The sequence below is a fragment of the Diceros bicornis genome, chromosome 15 (genome assembly GCF_020826845.1).
Source record: "Diceros bicornis minor isolate mBicDic1 chromosome 15, mDicBic1.mat.cur, whole genome shotgun sequence".
Classification (NCBI taxonomy): Eukaryota; Metazoa; Chordata; class Mammalia; order Perissodactyla; family Rhinocerotidae; genus Diceros; species Diceros bicornis.
In genome coordinates, this window is record NC_080754.1 from 23,997,209 (window position 1) to 24,017,063 (window position 19,855).

At 55.5% G+C, this 19,855-nt stretch overlaps 1 protein-coding gene across 1 annotated transcript in view; it reads right to left on the reverse strand.

Annotated features, from left to right (window-relative positions):
• Positions 1–887: 887 nt before the first annotated feature.
• The window catches only part of SEMA5B (semaphorin 5B), a 114,538-nt gene continuing 95,570 nt past the window's right edge, over positions 888–19,855 (reverse strand). The window contains exons 5-22 of the mRNA XM_058555924.1: positions 19,058–19,120; positions 18,624–18,722; positions 17,982–18,195; positions 16,988–17,273; positions 14,583–14,718; positions 13,187–13,394; positions 12,865–13,072; positions 6,039–6,156; positions 5,710–5,891; positions 4,446–4,589; positions 4,098–4,245; positions 3,744–3,969; positions 3,193–3,411; positions 2,710–2,880; positions 2,458–2,607; positions 2,090–2,134; positions 1,492–1,697; positions 888–1,255 (exon numbers count right to left, since the gene is read on the reverse strand). Of these exons, the coding sequence (XP_058411907.1) occupies positions 1,097–1,255; positions 1,492–1,697; positions 2,090–2,134; positions 2,458–2,607; positions 2,710–2,880; positions 3,193–3,411; positions 3,744–3,969; positions 4,098–4,245; positions 4,446–4,589; positions 5,710–5,891; positions 6,039–6,156; positions 12,865–13,072; positions 13,187–13,394; positions 14,583–14,718; positions 16,988–17,273; positions 17,982–18,195; positions 18,624–18,722; positions 19,058–19,120 (2,982 nt within the window). The 3' untranslated portion in view covers positions 888–1,096. The remainder of the gene's footprint in view (positions 1,256–1,491; positions 1,698–2,089; positions 2,135–2,457; positions 2,608–2,709; positions 2,881–3,192; positions 3,412–3,743; positions 3,970–4,097; positions 4,246–4,445; positions 4,590–5,709; positions 5,892–6,038; positions 6,157–12,864; positions 13,073–13,186; positions 13,395–14,582; positions 14,719–16,987; positions 17,274–17,981; positions 18,196–18,623; positions 18,723–19,057; positions 19,121–19,855) is intronic.

Below are 19,855 nucleotides of genomic sequence, written 5' to 3' on the forward strand. Positions count from 1 at the left end.
ACATGTGTGTAAATATACTCACAAATGGAAAGATATCCTCTATTAAAGTCAAACTCCACTTGGGTCATTTCCTTCATCCTGAGAAGACCACCTCTCACCCCAGTGCATTGCTCTGATTGACAAGACCATGCCAAGAGGAGCCCACACACATATGCACGCGGACAAGGTTACATCTGGAGACTGGATATCGTCTTTAATAATAATGCCACAGCCCAACATCCTTTGTGTTGCTGTAGCAGGTTGTGATCGTGTGTATGTGTATTCCTGAACAGATGAGGGACCAGCAGAGACTCCCAAGCAGGTCTCAGCCAACAGCTCTGTTGAGCAGCAACTGGAAGACAATCTCCATAGCGGCAGGGAGGCTGGACTCCTGCCTCCCTTTATCCTGGCCACCTTTTGTGCATTCTGAGGGCAAGGCTGAGGCCTGTGCCCGCCCAGGTTAAAGGGCTTCTCTGCAAAGATCAGTCTCCAGTCCCCAGTCCTCACTGCCTCTGACCAGAGGGATGTCCATGGGCAAAGTACAGACTGCTAGGCAAAGGTGGACAACCTGGGCCAGCCTTGATTCCCATGTCACACTGGGGCAGCACCACAATGGCCCAGCCCTGGGCAGAGAATCCAGAGCTACCGGGGCCATCTGATTAGTTCCTTTAAGAGATAATCAGGATGGATCCCAGGCCCTTCCAGGGGCCAGCCAGAGAGGGGCAGATTCGGCCCATGATGGCCACACAGCTCATCATTTCCAACCCAAACCTATGAGCCTGCCCCGCTGCCATCTCCACTCTTCAATTCCTCACATGCCTGGGAGGTCCACAGCCCAGACATGGCAGGGAAGATCAGCATGATGGTGGGTCACAAGGAGGCCATGACAGACCTGGGCTGAGCTGGAACTGCAGCCATGTGCCAGCCTGAAGCCAGCCCTCTGCCCCATGGTCACCGCCAGCCAGAGCTCTCTGAAGCCGGATGGGACTCCCCACAAGGCAAGGCAGCAAGTTCTTGGCCTAGTGCAGAAGGAGAAAACCAAACTGGCTCCACTGTCCCATCTCCATCTGCTCTGTGCCTTAGGAGGCAAGGAGCCCAAGTCCCCAGGACAGTGGTATCAGCTGTTGGGGAAGCACCGTTGTCCAGGTGAGGCCTCGGGCCGGAAGCTGTGTTTGTTCAGTGGGCTAGGGTAGTAGGTGGTCGTGTACACGTTGGTCTGCTGCAAAGGGTAGAAGTTGGCTCTGTCATCAGGGATCAGGTTATTCTTGTTCAGGGTCTGTGGGAGAAGGAAGGAACCAGAGAGGAGGGGGTGAAAGGAGAGAGGGCGAAAGAGGACAGGCCAGGGCAAGGAGATCAGGAACCAGCAATGAAAGAACATTCTGACGGCTGTGCAAACAGCGTTCTGTTCACAACACCACTGCTCCCTCCAAGTGGCAGCCCAGTTACACCCAGCTCAGGCCAGAACCACTGCACCCTTCCCCCTGCCCTCTGCTTCTACACGGAGACTCCCACCTTGAACTCCATGGGTGTGTACTTCTCGTTCTTGGGGGTGCCCCCACCCTTGTAGTGCAGGTGGTTGGGGGTGGCGGGATGGATGAGCGTGGACTCCTGGGACTGGCGCTGGCAGCGCTGGCAGGACAGGTAAACTGCCAAAGTCAGGAGCCCAGAGCCCAGGAAGCAGGAGACGCCCGTGGCCACCAGGTGGATGAGACTGAACCCTGGGAGAAGGAGATGCAAGTGGTAAGGAAAGGGCCACTGTGAAGAGGAGAGAGGCTCTGAGATATAAGAGAAACAGGGAGGCTAGGCAGCCCCTCACCAGGCACTACTCTCACAGGACACCCTGTGGCCTGGGTCAGAGGAGGCAGCCAGAGGGTGTGGAGTTGAGTGACTCCTCCTGAATACAGACTTGCTGACTGCCTCCTAGTTAGGTGGTAGGGATGGGACTGCCCAGACCCCCCTAGAGACGGCCTCAAAGCCATGGGGGTCCTCTACAAGGTTGTCTGTCTGGAGCAGGAGGTGGAGAGACTCCAGATGTCAGAGAAGGTGGGTCTCCTCCTTGAGGAGGAAGAGCAGAAGGGCAGTGTCATGGGGTGGGGCAGGTCCCTTTTACCTCCACAGCCGGTGGCCTCCTCCACACTGGAGGCAGGCAGGATCACTGCAGGAAGACAAGCAGAGAGGGGGTTAGGGCAGGGAGGAGAGGCCGGGGTCCCCTGGGGCTGAGTGTGTCTCTGGGAGGACCCTTGGGTCAGCACTGAGCTGTGGGACTGGGCCTGGGGGCCTTCATTCTTCTCTGTCTGACCCAGACCCCAAATCCAAGAAGGGTCCGCCCCTTTACTACACAGGGCTTGGCAGAAGCTCAAAGTGTGTGCTCCTCCCACCATCGTGTTTCATCCTGCACCCCGCAGGATACGTGTTCCAGGAGGGGAAGGGGCGCAGGGTGGGAAAGGTTGGTGTGAAGGTGCTGGCTTGAAGGCCTACCGGGAATCTCGCTGTAGGGGCAGGGGCGGCTCTGGCTGCTGTTTCCAGCACAGGTGCTGGGCCCTAGGACCAGCTCCTCACAGTGCCGGCTGCGGCTTTGGGCTCCGTCCTCAGTGCACACGCTCCACTCAGACCACAGCGACCAGCCTTCTGTGGGTTGTGAGTTGGGACAAGGTTAACTGCCCCAGGACCCCCTGGTAGGGATCGGAGGGCTCCACGGTGCTCCCAGCCCCGGTCAGATGCACTCAGTACCTGGGCAGGCCTGCGTGGCACACAGCGCCTCTTCCGTGTGCAGCCCGAGACAGATGTCCTGGCCAGGGGAGGGCGCCGGGCTGGTGCAGGAACGTGTGCGCTGATAGTGGCCACCGCCGCAGGAGGCTGAGCATGGGGACCATGAGGTCCAGCAGGACCAGGCGCCCCGCACTGCAAGGAGACAGGGTGTATGAAAGTGCTGCAGGTGCACACTGGGCCCAAGCCAGTTTTCTACCCCATCCCAGGCTAGGTCACTCTGCCCTGGGCCACCCTGACCTCATCATCTGCCCCACTCCCACCCACCCCCACAGCCCACTGTTAAGGAGTGCCGCCGCTTCCTCAGGGGTGGCAGGGGAAATGCAGGCTGCAAAGGAGTCATAAAAAGCAACTCCACCTCAAATCAAGCTCCGTATCTGAGGATACGGGGGGGGGGGGGGGGGGGGGGGAGGTTTCCTAGGCCAAAACGCCTTAGCGCAGAGCTACCTGGACAAGCCTGGGGGTTGCAGTCCTGGTACTCGGCGGCGTCGCCTACGCAGGGCAGGCCCCCGTTTCGGGGCTCCGGGTTCGTGCACGTTCTCTTGCGGACGCGGAAGCCCAGCTCGCAGTCCCGGGAGCAGGACGACCACGGACCCCAGACAGCCCAGTCCCCGCTCACCGTGTGTGGGGAGCTGCCCCCGCTGCGCAGGAGATCCTCCACCAGGGCTGCGGGGGTGGGGAGCGGGCTCAGCGACGTGGGCGCCCAGCAGCCCCCTACTCGCGCCCTGCAGGCTCCCGCCTTCTTCCAAACCACGCGTCCCGCCCACTCGCAGCTCCTGCCCAGCCTCCCCCACCCCTGCCCCATTGCTCTGGGCCTGGGAGGGAGGGAGGGAGGGTGGTGGTGGAGCGGGGAAGAGGGAGGGTGGCTGGGGGGGGATGGAGGGGGAAGAAGAGAGGGAGGCTGGGGGGTAGAGTGGGGAGAAGGGAGGGTGGCTGGGGGCGTGGAGAGGAGGGAGGGAGAGTAGCTGGAGGGGGCAGGAGAGGGCGCAGGGCTGTACCGTCGGTGTCACAGGCTCCGGAGCCGTCCGCGGGGCAGGTCCTGGTCTCCGTCCTCCTCCTGCCGAACTGCAGGCCGTGGGGGTCGGGCATGGGCGCGCGGCACGTGAAGCGGAAGCGCTGCTCCTGCCGCGCCCCGCCCTGGGTCACGTTCACCGGCAGCCACGGGGTCCAGGGCGTGTTGCGCCGCACTTCGGGGCAGCCTTCGGGGTTGCACGTCTTGAACTCCTTCGGGATGGGAGCGGTTGCTGCTTCACAGCCTCGCGGCCCCCGGGCCGGCCCGCCCCTTGCCCGGTGGTGCTCGCGCCCCGCCCGCGCCCCCTCGCCCGGCCCGTGCGCCCTCGCCAGGTGCTCACCACGCCGCAGCCCGGGCAGGAGTTGCCATTCTCACAGGACCGCCGCCGCGATTGCACGCCGCCCCCGCAGTTGCTGCTGCACTTGCTCCAGGAGCCCCAGGATGCCCAGAAGATGGGCACTGGGCAAGGCGTGTTTTCGTTACAGAACCTGAGGGGAAGGGGAGAGGAGTCATCATCCTAGGGAGCGGGCACCCCCTTCCCTAACAAGAAGTCACTGGGAGTGCAAGACTAGGAAGAACAAGAGTCCACTGGATCACCGGATCAGCCAGGCCACTTTCTAGTGGGCCCAGAAAGTCTGGGACCTCAGGGCTGGCTTGTCTCAGAAACCTCCAGCCACACCCGGCTCACCGCTCCTCCCGGCTCTTGCCCACGCAGATGCGGCCCCCGTGGCGGGGAGCTGGGTTGCTGCAACTTCGCTGGCGGACCTGGAAGCCAATCCCGCAGGAAGTGCTGCACAGGGCCCACGGTGACCACGGGGTCCACGCCCCATTCCTGGAGGGTCGGAGGGGACAAAGACAGATGACCTCTGAGTCCTAGCTTCTCAGATCTAAGCTACATCTGCACAGATGGATTTTGTATTGTAAGGAAGCACCAGGGAGTGACACAAAATATCAGCTCCTAACCAGCCCGTCTCAGGCACACCCATTCGTTTGTTCGTTGGTTCACTCCTTCTCCAAGATGTATTGAGAGTCTTCTTCCATACATCAGGCTGTGCTCCTGGCTAAGGGCACAGAGATAGGACATGGCCTCTACTCACAGGAGCAAAAGGACACATTCTCTAGAAGAAGGCCCCAGTTGCCTTTCCAATCTTGCAGCCTTTGTTTCAACGCCCCTGTTCTCCCCTGCCCATGCTGTGCTCCAACCACAGACACCACTCACTCTTGTCTACTTTGACTCTAATTTTCAAATTTTGGCTCCACCACTTACTGGCTGTACAAGCCTGGGCACATTCCAGAAACCTTCTGTGCCTCATCATACTCTTATCTACGTAAGAATATGATTGTATTCCTACCCCATGAGGTTGTTGTGATGGTGAAGTTATTAAATGTATATAGAATCAAGTTATTTTAACAGTGTCTGGAATTATGGGTTACTTCTTATAACCACTTTGTGGAGTCCCCAGGTACTAAGCCATGTGCAAGCACTTTATATGTATTATTTCATTTAATCCTCCCAACAACCCTCCAGGTGGGTACTGTAACCCTCACTTAGAGCTCAGAGTGGTTAGATGGCTTGTCCAAGGTCACCCCCAAAGAGTAGCAATCCAGGATTGGCATCAGGTCTGCCTGCCTTACCATCATGCCATGCTGTCCCTCATGTTTGGCACAGGAAGGCTCATTGAGGCAATGGCTGTCTACGGGTGACTCTCATGCCTGTCCAGACTTCCTCTTTGTATCAAGAGCCCTCGCAAAGCAGAAACTTCTCTCCCACTAGAGGGGAAACTCCCCCAGGGCTCATGATTCCTACCTCAGACAGTAGCCACCTGTCTAGTCCCCTGCACAGCCCCAAAGTGGTTTCTGTCCCTTAGTGCAAACACGTGGCTAGGGATGACCCATTTCCTCTGTTCCCCCTACTCCAGGCCACCGCCGGCCAGGCCTGTATCCTCACATACCTGGAGCAGTTGGCGATGTGGATGGCAGGCCCCAGGCAGTTGCGGCCCCCACAGCGGGGTCGGGGGGAGTCGCAGGCTCGGGCCCGACACAGGCAAGAGCCTGAGTTGTCCCCATCTAAGTGCTCACATGGTTGCCATGGTGACCACTGGCCAAAGCCCCCATCCTGAGTCACGTTCCGCACCTGCAGACACACATGGGGGCAGGACCTGTCACACAAGGCAGGGGTAGGGAAGCCACAAGGTCCTGGGGGACATGGGGATACTGATGGGGAGTCACAGCCTGCATTGAGGGAAGAGGTCCTGGGTGGGGGGCATGAACGGGTTCTCACAGGACACGCTGTGATGTTCTGGGTCCAGAGGCTCATGTTGGAGCTGTCCTCAAGCGTGCTGCAACGTTGCTGCTTCCCATCCCAGCCGCAGTACGGGTCCCGCGCCCCCAGGCATGCCCTGCCAGACAGAGGTCCTGAGACTCAAGCCCACTGGCCTCCCAGCCTCACCTGCAACCCAAGAACACACCTGGACGCTCCTCTCTGAGTAGCCTTTTCCATCCAGTTCCCCTCCACAATAATACTACGTTCATCAAGCAATTATGTGTGCCAGGCATCATTTTAAGTATTTATAAGCATGAATTAACTTAATACAACAACCCAATGAGGAAGGTACTGTTATTATCCCAGTTACATGGAGGAAACCCAGAGAGCTTGTAACCACGGGCCCATTTAGAGCCAGTTTGAACAGACCCCATCTCTTATCAACAAAGTGATTAAGCATTGTCTTTCAGAAAAACTGCAAAGTCACGCAGCCAGGGCATGCGCAAAAGAAGAAATCATGACCTGAGACGACCTCGGAACCAAAGAGCCTCCTTCTATGGAACCCAAGGACCGGGACGTGACTGGAACTTGAAAGTCGGACTAGTATCAAAAGTGAGGGGTCCCTCATTAAGGAAAATCCGGTGTTAAAATTCCTTCCCAATTTCATCATAGATGTTTAGAACCTCATCATAAATGTTTAAAACCTTACCGTAAATACCTGAAGCCCACCAATCGAAACCTGTCCCACCAGCGTATCCGCGTGCCAACCTGTTCTCCCTAACCTCTTAAATTTTGTCCCAAATCCTGAATCGGGGAGACAGATCTGAGGGCACACTCCCCCTATCTCCCCAGAGATCGATCTTGCAGGTTAAAAAGCTGATTTCTCCCCTCAAAGGCTGGTGCCATAATTAATTGGCTCGTTTATGCGCATCAGGCAGAGAACCCCAACTTTGTGCGGTAACAAGCTGACCACGGACGCATGCCCTTGCTCTCCAGAGCCCACACACAACCAAGAGACTGCACTGCCTTTCATGAGTCTGTGCCCCACATTCCTCATCTAGGGCCGCAGGAGAAGATGTGGTGGACAGAGATCCAGAGAGGTCGTGCCTTTCCATCAGATGCTATGACAGTAGAGTCATAGAACATTAGCGATGGAAAGGTCTTAAAGATGATCTTGCCCATTGTTTCTCAACCCTGGCTGCACATTAGAATCACTAAAGGAGCTTTTAAAAAATACTGATACCTGAGCTCACCCCAGACAAGAATCTCTGGCGGTGGGGAGGTTTTTAAAAGCTCCTGGATTACTCTTATGGGATCCAGGCTGAGAATCCCTGGGATCCATAATTCAACCTTTTCATTGTACAAAGGAAGAAACAGTCACAGAGGAGGGAAGAGGAGCTTCCACAAGATCACACAAATTGTACATGGCAGAGCTGGGGATGGGACCTAGTCTCCCCAACCTCGCTTTCCCCCTCCTGCTCCTGCCTCCCAGACGGAGGCTGTGTCTGACTTCACACACTGAGTGAACGTGGGCCTACACTTCAAACACAGGTGCAAGGCCAGGGACACCTGGGCCCAGTCCAGGGTCACCTGGGGCATCCACACGCTTGTGCTGTTCAGTGGCAGGAACCAGAGTTCAGTGCGTTAGCAACATGAGAACAAGCTCAGGCTGCCAGGAGAGGGGCCACATCCAGGACCCCAGGGCGGGTCTCTCTGCAATGACCCAGAAAAGGTGATGTTCACACACCGAGGTGTGCCCCACATGCCTCCACTTCTCACATTCAAGGGCTTCTCGCTTCCCTTTCTCCTCTGACTTTTTCATTGTATCCTTTCAGTTTTTAACAAAATAATTAAATCTCTACTAGTAAGACTTCAAGGAGGAGAAAAAGATTAGGGAATTATGGAATCAGGATTTGCTGTCCATTGCTAAGTAAATAGAATATCAGACTCTGGAGCCTGAAGGAAGTTCCCCCTAACACCCAGAATGCCCACTGGCAACCCCAGAGATACCCTGGATCCCTTCTGCCTCCTTCCCCAACTCCCACCCCCTCTGACCAGGCCTGGCTGCTCCACTGCCATGGGCCTGCTAGAGAGGGTCTAGAGAGAGCACTGAGAGCGGGGGCAGAAACTGGGGGTTAGAAAGCAGACGAGGCTTTGGGTGAGGGAGGTGCTGGACTGAGGAGGGCGGGGAGTCCACGCCATGACGTGAGTCTGCAGATGGACTTCCCATTGGCCAAAGGGGCCAAGGACACGAAGGACTAAAGGGATACACTAAAGAGTCAAGGGCTTGCCCTTTCTGGTGTCTCTTTCTCTTCTCTTGAAGCTTCAGGAAGAGTTACCTGTCAGGTGAGTTCTTTATTTTCAGTGAGTTCAACAGACCATGTCAGGCTCCAGAGAGAAAAGAGGTTATATGAGAGACTTTACAAAGAAGAGGGTAGGGCTGCCCCTTGTCGCCGGAGGAGATCAGAGGAGATAATGCTGTCCCTTACTTGGGCAACCCATGACCTCATGTAAGGGAGGTGATATTTGGGGTTTCAGTGGCTGAGGGGTAAGGGCCTCGCTGGACCCCAGCAAGCACACTCTGGCTCATCCGGGAATCCAGAACGCTCATCTGTTGCTCGAGAATCTGTTTCCACTTTATTTACTTGAGGACGATTTGTGTAAATTGTACAATATGTGTGCTGATCTTTTCATCCGGGATCAATGGCTTCATTTGGGGGTGTTTCACCAGCAGAATGCATGGAACTAGACATCATGGACCTAAATACAATCCGTGAGCAAAAGGAGTCCCAGCAACCTGTGGTTCTGAGACTGCTCACTGGCTGACATTTGAACCAAATGGCATGCTAGCAAATTCAACCAATCAGAACTCAGTAGAGCCCACCCCCAGAGTATTTCCTCAGCTCTCAGAAAGGGTATCAAACTCTAGAAGCAGCTGATATGGCATTTTATAAGCAACATAAATTAACTGGAAAAAAAAGAAAAGAACTAGCTATGACTAGTGATTAATAATAATAATAATAATATTCTCTCCATCAAAAACAAATGCCCGCCAGTAGAGAAAATGGGTAAGAGCAGAAAATTTAAATTGGCTTATACCAGACAAAAGCAGAAGATTCTGGAAGAATGCAATTTGCCTCATGCTACTTCTTTCATCTAGGGCCTAACCAGTTCTAGAGCAGTAATTCCCAGTGTTGACTCCTGGGGATCTTTTAAAAAGCATAGGCAAACCAAACAAAAAACTCGCCTACATCTGGCTCTCTTGAACTGGAGTAGGCCCAGACACTGGGGTCTTTTAAACGCTCCCCCAAGTGATTCTCATGAATAGCATAGTTGAGAACTGCTGTTCCAGGGCCACTTTTGTCAGGGTTCCCTAGCCAAGAGATGAAGGGCTTGTCTTTCCAATCCACGACAGTAAGAAAGGAGGGAAGAAAAACGCAGAGTAGATGCTGGCCCCAGCCCCCAATCTCCCCTCAGGCTCTCTCGTCCTCTCAGCCTCTCTTGCTCTCAGTTCTCCCAGAGAGGAAAGAGGAGACCAGATTCTCCGCGGACACACCTGCCCTGCCCTGCCTGCCCCTGGCCCTGGCTGCCTGAGGGGGCCTGCGAGACTCCCCGGGGCCAGTGCCTGAGCTCTTTTCTTGTGCATATCCACCTTCCCTACTTTTGGCCAAAGGCCACTCCAAAGCTTACAGAGCAGGGAACGTTCTTAAGAAAATTAAAGCTCCAAGCAGAGGAGAGTTAAAGTGTGTCTCTGACTGTAGCAATAGGTGGCAGTTTAGAGTTCCTTTCATAAAAGCAGCCATCAGCCCAATAATATATCACCATGTCTTTCTTACTACAATGTTTCAAGTAGCCATTACAAAGGGAACAGGTTCATTCTGTGGGCTCGGAGGCAGGACAGAGATGGATGGTGGAAGCTGCAAGCAGGCGAATTCCAGTACCACGTAGCAACAGCCTCACAATGGGAGCTGTCCAAGGTGGAGCTTGGGAGCAAGTGGCCATTACTTCAGGTGGCAGCGGAGGCAGACCAATGACCCCTGCCAAGGAGGGAGGTCAGGAGGAGATACTCTCTGAGCCACCTTCCTGAGTGAGTTGGGGCAGAGAACCCTCTCCCCCAAGGGCAGCGTAAGAGGCACACTTCTGGAAAGAGGAAGGGGGCAGTCCATGCATAAAACACCTGCCTTGTAGAACCAGTCAGCGGTTCATTCTCTGCTCCTCCTCCTGTGGGCCCTGGTCTCTCTCTGGCCAGGCCAGGGTCCTGCTGGTGCCCCATGTGGGCTGAGATTTGCCTGAGTGAAAGGAGCGGGCTGGAGACAAGTCCCTGAATTCTGGGCAGAGGAGGGGGCCTGAAGGGGCTTCTGCTTACCCCCTCTCATCCTCCTGCTAGTTTTGATAGGAATGAGGAGAAAAGCACAAATTATCTATCCTAGGAGACAGTAAAACCCTGTGACAACCCGCCCTACAAAAGCGCAAATTCTGATACAATGTGATAGGCAGTCGGCTCCCAGACTCCCGGGGTGCATGGGTGGTGGCTGCACCGGCTTACTTTGGTCATTTTATTAACTTTGCAATAACATGACTTTACAGCTTACATTTCTAGATCCACGTACAGCTTTATGGCCGGGTTTTCACTGCACACATCAAGGGCTCTTATTCCAAACTCAGGAAACCAAGTAGGACCAAAGTATCAGACTTGAGAATGCCCTCTTTCCACCTTGCTGCTCCACCTGGCTCCAGGGTAGGAATTCTCAGCCACGCTACGCAACCTCGCTGTCCCCTCTCTGCAGTGCCACGTGAGTGGGGAAACGTCCCGACATCCTCCTTCCTCTCATTCCGCTGCAGACCCCACTACTTCACAGCTGGCCTGGAGCCACACTAGCTCATGCTGGCCAGCCATCTGCCCCACGACAATGCTGCTCACCACTGATTGATCTTTGTAAAACACCTATTCACACTGCCTGTCACTCTACTCCCTGCTCAAAGACCATGTCAGTGCCCACAGTCACAGGAGTCGAGTCAAAATCCTCCCTTGGCATTCTCAGCTGGCCTCAATCCACTCTCCAGTCTCCAGCACCAACCTCCTCTTGGGCCAAATAATCAATCAACTGAAGGATCAGTCAACTTAGTTCCTTGGGCTTGGTGGAGTATAAAAGTACTGGGACACTGGGTTTGCCTTCAAGGATTTACAACCTCTTGGAGAACAAGGCACATGTTAAAAGTTTAATAACAACACGAGAGTTGAAGAACACAAGATACGGGGGAATGCTGTCAGCAGGTGGCTGGTCACTCAGTGCCAAGCAGCACTGTCTGTATTCAGTGTCACAGAGGCTGAGGCCCCAGAGAGCCCAGGAGGCTGGAGGGCCCCTGAAGGCCATTGTGGAGATAAAGAAGGAATAAGGACACTAACTACCACTTACGACTCGCTGGACTAGGCACTTCATGAATATTATTCCAATCCTTACGACAACTCCCAAAATTAAATATCATTTGTTCCATCAGAATTTCCCCCTATTTTCCCAATAAGAAAGCTGAAGCCCAAAAGGTTAAGTAACTTGCTCAAGATCACATAGCTAGTGGATGATGGAGCTGAGATGGGGCCCCAGGCATGTCCAGTTCCACCAAGTGGTCCCTCCCACTACACCCCCTCTCTTTCCCCACGTGTCAGATACAGGCCAATGTTTCTCTCCCCAACCAGTCATCTAGAGCTCTGAGGGAGATGAGGGTGTTCTAGGCCTATTTCATCTCGCCTCCCTCCTCTCACACCAACAGCCCTGCAGAGTGCTCTGAGCGTGGTAGGGCTGAGTAAATGTCTGGCGTTTTGCTGATGGAGCCACGTGTTGGGGCTGAGGGGAGCTTGAGTGTCTGCCCACTCACTGCCTCCTCCCCCTCCTCCCCCTCCATGGCTGCCACACCATGACCGTCCAGCCTCTCCCTGGCCTCCAGGCCTCCACCTGACTCCCAGTACCCCGCAGTGAGGCTGGACAACACCCCTTGGCAGCAGGGGTACCCTTTGTCTCCCAAATCTCCAGAACAGACAGGCAGAGCCAGGAGGTCTCTGTGTTGCAAAGGCCACAGGAGCCCACGTGGCTGTGGCTATGCCCGCTAAAGGCAGCTTTTGATTAACTTGAAAGTGAGGGGGTGCTGTTCGGGGCACCTCAAGTGGGAGGAGACTTAGACACATTTCCATTTGGCTTTGGCATAGGCTTTTGTTTCTCCCTTACATGTCAGCATCATTGTTGCCAAGTTATCCAAGAATCCACTTGAACCTAAGGTATGGAGAACTGACCTCAGAAGCAGGTGGGAAGCTAATGCAACGTGTCACTTGACTCCTCACCTCCACCCCACCCAAGCCAGGCCTCTCTGCCTCCTCCAAGTAAGGAAGGAAGATGGGCAAAAACTGGGGCCTGACTCAGAGCATCACCTCCCATCTGCCCCCACACCTGGGTAATAAGTGCTGTGGTTTCAAAGATGAAGACCAATCTCTGAACTGAAGGAACTGAGAATAAGTCAAGTGGGCTAGAGATGGCTGACAGGCGCTGACTATAAGGTTGACAACAGGAATCACAACAGCCACCACATCCTTGGCTAAGCACATACCTCCCCCAGGCAGTGATAAGTGGTTTATGCAGATTATCCAATTAACCTTCACAAAAACCCTGCAGAGATTTTATGAGGAGGAAACCGAGGTTCAGAGAGGTTAAGTGACTTGTCCAAAAGCACACAACTGGAGACTGTGCCAAGTGCCATCCCAGGCCGACCTGCCTCCAAAGCTCCCTCTCTCAAGCGCCCCTTCTGAAGCGCGACAGGCGGGGAAAAGCCCGCCGCCCTCCCGCCGCCCGCTTACCCCTGGCTGCGGTAGGCGGCGCAGCGCTCCAGCGGGACCCGCAGCACGCCGTCGCTCAGCCCCACGAAGAGCGCGCGCGCGCTGTGCAGGATGCGCAGGCTGCGCAGGGGCTCGCGGCGCCCGGGGGGCAGCACGTGCAGCTCCTCCAGGTAGCAGCCGCGCAGGCTGCGGCTCGTCGTGGACAGTGCCTTCAGGATGGTGCCCGACTCTGGAGAGGCCAGAGGAGGGTGGCCTTGAGGGCCCCGGACCTCGCTCGCAGCCCAGCCCCCGCCCCTCAACCTCCTCCCGCCCGGAGGAGCCCAGGCTGGGCGGGCGGGCTCACCGGTGCCGATGTAGAGCACGTGGTAGAGCGTGTCCTTGGCCTGCACAAGGTCCACCACGAGGTGTGAGAAGCGCACGCTGTCCTGGGTGACACAAGGCTCCGGGGTCACCGGCTGCACGGCCTCGCTCATCAGGAACAGGCGCTGGGCGTCCTGCAGGCTGCGCTCGGTCAGGTTCTCGTTGGGGCCCACCTCGGGCAGGGTGCCGCACTGCCGCGGGGAGCGGGGTCACGCGTGCTCAGCCACCCGGGCTGCCGCGATCCCCTGTGCCCCTCCTTCCTCACGGTAGCCCAGGTGGCCGGAACAGACTCTGATTCTCCAATTCCCCCATCCCCAACCCACCCGCTGGGTCCCCTGCACCCACTAATGGGGAGAGATGCCTCTTCTTTGGGAGGTCAGGGGAAACGCGGCTGGGAAGATGGGGGAGGAGAGACCTGCCAGGGCTGGGGAAGAGGAGGAGGAAATGAAAAGGGGGCTGGATTATCTAAAAACGGATATTTTGCGTGTGAATAACAAGTGTCCTGTGATCCTGTGCTGTTCTGTAGGTGCCCCTCCCTCACGTTGGGCTAAGCCATGTCTTCCCTCCCGTGGCCCTACTGGCTCAAAGCTCTTAGTCCGTCTAAACTGAAGCTGCACTGCAACTACCATTTATTGATCACCTACTGCCTGGCAGGCACAGTGTCATATCTATGAGGCACATATCTGTGAAGTCAGGGGTATTATCCCCACATGCCAGATAAGGAAAAAGAGACACTGAGAGGAGATTGAGACTTGCCCAAGGTCACACAGACAGAGGCCTAGATCTGGGTCAGGATTGTTGGACTGCATTGCCTGCGATCTTCTCCTGCTCCGTACTGCCGCCTGGGCAGGAAGTTGGATGGATATGAAAGTCCACCACCAGTAGTTTCCTTTGCCCCATGGCTCTTTCCCCTGGCCATCACAGCACTGGAGATGCTCACACCACCCGTGGCTGGGCCCTGACCACTCCTGGCACTCAGAGACCATCCAGGCATTAGTACCTATGCTGGGTAGACTGCAAGCAAACTCCAGCTAAAATCCCTGAACTCTGGCCAGACAGCTCGTAAGTGCTCTCCTGGTCCCCTACACTGAGTAGACCTGAGGTCCCACCTCCCTGCCTCCCTGGTGTGGGGAGGTGTAGGGTCACATTTAGAGATGGCTCAGAGCATGCTCCCTTGCTCTGCCTTCCACTCAATCTCCCCTTCTCGCTCCACAGTCTTAGAGGGTGTCACCCTCTTACGGGACCATCACAGACCCCACAGATGGGTGTAGACCAGCAGGGACAGATTTGGTGTTTGTGCTAAGTAGTTGGGAATCAGCTTGTGGCTGGTAGTCTGGGGAAGGCGGTGTGTGAAAAGAAAAGGGGAAGAGAAGCTATACCTGGAAATTGGGGATAGGGTTGGCGATGGGGAGCCAGGCAGCCCTGGGGTTCTCCTGGTAGCGAAACGGGCCATTGAAAGCCTGGGAGATGGCACTGAGGTTGAAGGCGCAGACAGCAGAAGCAGCGATGCTGTTTCTGAAAGGCAAGAGATGGTGGGATGCTGCCCTCCCTGGAGACCTCATACCCTCTCCTTAAATCCCACCGCAGGCTATCAAGCCACAGCAGGGCACAGCTCCAAGGCTTATTAGGCACCTGTGATGAGTCTGGTGCCTTCTGCACCATAAAGGGTGTCACAGAAGGTTGTCCTCACTCTGGAAACCCTCTGGGAAAGAAAGATCCACTGATGGAGATCCACTGGTGGATCCTCCTGTGCTACTTCCTCATCCTCTTCCCTTAACCAGTGAGAGGGTCAAATAACGTCAGTGGTTTTCAAACCTTTTAGTCTCTGGCCCTCTGTAAGAAATATATTTTATAGTACAACTCAGTATAACAGACACAGACAAGCACGCACACAGATCTGCGATGAATCTCCATGAAACAATTCTTACCCTTACTAAATATATTAACCTCTGATATTTTTATTCCGATCTATTCTGTCTTATTTATTTTATTTAAAAAAAAAGCTGGTTACCAAACCACTGATTGATGCTGCAGCCCACAGCACCCTGAGCCAGAGGACCTCTCAGACCTCTTTCAGTCACAGAATCAGACGTTTCTATGAGGGTGACGTGAACAGTTCAGAGAGGACACAAATACACCAAATGTTTCCGGTTCTGTTCTCTGCATTGAGTTCTTCTCCCCAGTGTGCCCATTTCTCTCCCCCTCTGCCTGGCCTCACCCCCACCATCTCCCCCGGATGCTGCGTGTGCTCCTGACTGGTCTCCCTGCAGCCTGACTAGTCTCCTCTAATCCATTCTCCACACAGCAGCCCGAGTGAGCGTTTCAAAATGCACCTCCAAACTAGTCTCTGGCCTGCTTCAAGCCCTTCAATAACTTCTCCTTGCTCTTAGGATAAAGATCAAAACCCTTCAAGCAGTCTATGGGGCCTTCGGGACAGAATCCTCCCGTCCCAGCCCTTCAGCCTCCTCTCCTCTCTTTCTCCTCCTCACCCTCCAGGCTCCTGGCATGCTAGTCTTCACTCAGTTCCTCAAACATTTCTTCCCACCCCAAAGCTTTGTGCCTTTTATTCCTTCGGGCTATAATGCTCTTCTCGCCTAGTTAATTCCCACTCATCCTGTAGATGTCACTTCCTATAGGAAGCCTTCCCTGATCACACCCCTCCATACAGGTAGAGGCTTCCTTGCACACTGCCTTTTCCCTTTGTAGCATTTATTACAGTTAAAAGGGTGTTTTATAACCGCCCTTTCTAGAATGTAAGCTCCTTAAGAGCAGAGCCAGGTCTGCTCTTGCTCACTGGTATCCCTCCCTGCTAACACTCCAGGACAAGCACCTGGCATGAAGGCAGCTCACTATGCATAAACTATCTACAATCCACACTCATGTCATCATCTGCCCTTGATGCCTCTCCAGCGGCTCCTGCCGTTTGCTCATGGTGCCCACGCTCTGGTGCTGACTGCCGGGCTGTTCACCGAGTCCCGGCTGTCAGCTCATGGCCCGTGTGGGCTGTGCTGCATGTCTGTCCCCCTGGCTTGGACGGCTTCTCTGCTTTACTCTCATCCCCCCAGACAGGATGAGCCTGGCACTCCTCCGGTGCCTGCCACCTGGGGCCCAAGAGAAGCAAACTCCACTTTACAGTTCATATGTTTCTGAGGTCCTTACAAAGAACCCTGCCCAGCATCCTGTACAACAAATGAGTTCCTTGGTCTCTGATGCTATTTAGCCTTCTCTATACCACAGTCACCTGACTGGGCCACGCCTTGCATAGAAGGAGGCAGCAGGAGTGGGATCTCATGATCTCCATGAGGGCTACCCTTCCTCACACCTAGGAAACAAAAGGGGCTCTCATCCCCAGCCTGTGTTTCCCAGTGCAGTCAGGACTGCCAGAAGACCCTGCTGGTTAGGTTTAGCAGGACCCCGGAGTCCTGAGGTGGGAGGGACCGTAAAGAACCCTCTCTGAGCCCACCCATAAAGGGCTGCTGCCGACCGTCCGGGGCTGCCATCGCCCTTGTCCAAGGCAGACTGTCTGACTTCCATCACAGCAAGTCCTTCCTCTGTGGAGCCAGATTCCAGCTCCTCTGACTTTCCCCATAGCCGGCCTAGGCCTGCCCATCGCAGCAACCCAGAATAAGCGCTTCCCACTCCGGAGGCAGCAAGTCATAAAATCCTCAGACGACCCAGTGCAGAGGGCACGGCAATCCCCAGTTTACAGAAAGAGAAACAAGGGCTCAGAGAGGGACTCGCCCGACCCCACCGCCTGCGACGCCAGGGGAGGGCGGGGACTCACATGTTGGTGGTGAAGACCCCGTAGATGAGGTCCTGCTCCGGCAGGTGGAAGGCACTCTGCAGCTCGTTGTAGTAGAAGGGGACCTCCCCCGGGCGGGAGCAGTTGAGCCGGGCTTTCATGAACGTGGTCCACGTGTCCTCCAGCAAGAAGCGGCCCCCCACGTCGTTCTTGCACACGCGGGCCACGCGGGAGTACACGGTGCGCCCGCAGTCATGCTCCACCGCGTTCTCCCGCAGGAAGAAGTAGGCGAACAGCCCGATATCATAGGCAGCCACGAAGTTTGGCTCTGGGGGCAGAAGAGGAACCAGGGGTGGGCCGCGCCAGCAGGGAGGAAGGCGACACTTCCTTTTTCCCAGATAGGCATCCTGACGCCCCCTCCCATCCTGACATGGGGCGGGTGGTGGTGGTGGTGGGGGTGGCTAACTAACCTGTTCCCACCTCCAATACCAAGTGCAGTTATAGTAATTGTGAACATGTGTTACTGAGCACTCACTGTGTACCAGACACTATTATAAGTACTTCATACGGATCAGCCCATTTGATCCTCATAACAGCCTATGAGGCAAGTGCTATGATTCTCCCTATATAACAGATGAGAACATTGTGGCACAGAGAGGTCAAATACTTGCTCAAGGCCACACAGCTAGTCAGTGGAGGAGCAGGGATTCAACTGCAAAGGGCAAGAAACTCATGCTGCCCTCCCCCAACCCCTTCTTTCCCATTACCTTTTCTCCTGACCAATTCCTGACTCTTGCTCTCCCCTCATAGCCTGCCCTCCATCTGTTCTGGGTCCTCAGGACATCTGGGATTTCATCTGGAGGCCATCTCTAACATGCTGTGGCCCTCGGGCAAACATCTGCCCCACTCAGGGCCTCTTGATGAAGTGCATGGAGCCCTTTCAGAGTTTGGGCAGGAAGGAGGACTGATGGAGGTCAGGGTGGGCTGGCTGGGGCAGAACCAAGGGAGCCCCCACTCCGGGGCTGAGCCTCCTTACCATTGAGCCACTTGGAGTTGTACTGGGCAGTGCGAAGTGGCGGCCCGCTGCCCAGGCTGCGGTAGATGGCGGGGTCCCGACCTGAGAAGTCGATGACCGTGGCAGCGTAGAGCTCCCCCTGGGAGGAGATGACAGCTGTGGAGTTGTGGCGCGGGTCGTAGGGGCAGCGGGCCACACCATTGATCTTCTCCATAGTCCGGCTGAGGTTCCCCACCTGGGGACGACAGGGAGAGGAGGGCACCTTTCCCTGAGTCCCAGGAGCTGCCTGTTCTTTCAGAGTTTTGTCTCCTCCTGGGCCCCTGGTCTCTCTGGGCCTCCCCCTCTCTCCAGCCTCCTCCTCACTGCCGACCCCACAGCCCCCCGGTCAGGACCCTCCCAGGTAAGGTTGACTGATAAAATACAGGAGGCCCAGTTAAATATGAATGTCGAACAACAATGAATAATTTTTTAGTATAAGTATGGCTCGAATCTTGCATGGGACACAGTTATGCTAAAATATTTGTTTATTTGCAATTCAATCTAACTGGGCATCCTTTTTTGTTTTTGTTTCGCTAAATTTGGGAACTCCACTTCCAGGCCGTGTGCCTGGGCAAGAGAACGTCTTGGTGCCCGCTCCTGCCTGCCCCACCCCAAAGCCCCCACCTGTCTAGTAGAGCACACTGGGGAGAAGGCATTGGTCCCACACATGAACACTTTCCGGCCAGCGACAATCAGGACTCGCACGTAGTTCTGACACTCCTCCTGAAGCAAGAAGGGGAAGTGATAGAGGGCTGAGCTCTCCAGGTGTGGCTCTGGGCATCTGTCCCTCACACCACTGCACCACAAACATTTGAAAACACTCCCTCCGCCCCAGCTCCGGCCTGCTCTGAAGTTCAGGTTGCATCTGTGGACATCTCCTCCCCCGCACCTCCCTCCCAGGCCCTCTCGCTGCACCACTGCCCCTCACACGCTCAGGGCTGCGTCCTCACCTGCACCTGGAGCCTCCGGCCCCTCCAGGCTGGGCCTCTCCCTCCATCCCCACAACCACAAGCCTCCTGCCAGTCCAAGCCAGGCCCCGGACCACCAAGGCCACGTACCTCAGTCTTCCCTTTGCTCTGGCAGGAGTGGCGCGTGTCCTCGTTGGAGGCCCACTCTGTGGCCTGTGGGAGGAGCATACAGACATCACACGGCTGTGTCACTCACCGCAGGGGCAGGCAGCAGCCGAGTCTGGAGAGGACAGGAAGCTGGGGAAGGGTCAACGACAGCCTGCAGGGTGAGGGTTCCTCTCACTAGGTCCACATGGACGCGGAGGGCAGCCCGATATCCTTACCCAGAGACCTTTAAGGAGTGGACGTTCCTCAGTCCCACACCCTCCCCACCTGCGTGGGCCAGGGGAGGCCCGGAGTAATGACTCCCTCATGCTGCATCATCCCCCTGCAGCTCTGTCCCAGGACCTCCCCAGTCCTCCCTTCTCTGGATCAGCCAGGGAGCTGGAAATGGCCAAGCAGGGCCTTAGTACCACCCCAGACCCTAAGTGCGAGACGGGAAATGTGCCTCCATTGTGTGCCAGATGTCCCTCAAATGAGTGGGAGGGAGGGAGGGAGGAAAGGCTAGATTTTGCAAACCTGCGAGACAGGAGATCTATTTAATTTTCACACTACAGCCCTGCAAAGTGGTTTCATTTTTCTTAACAAATGAAGAAACTCAGGTGCTGGTACGTGGTGGTCCAGAGATTGGAACCCCCACTGCTGATTCCAAGGCTCTGTGTTTGTTCTCTTTACCCACTGTCTCAAGGACTCGGGACTTCCCTGTTCTTATTGCCACCCCTCCCCCAACTCTGTGCCATCTGCTTCCCCCTTGTAGCATCACTCATGCTTTATCCTGGGGTCAGGTGG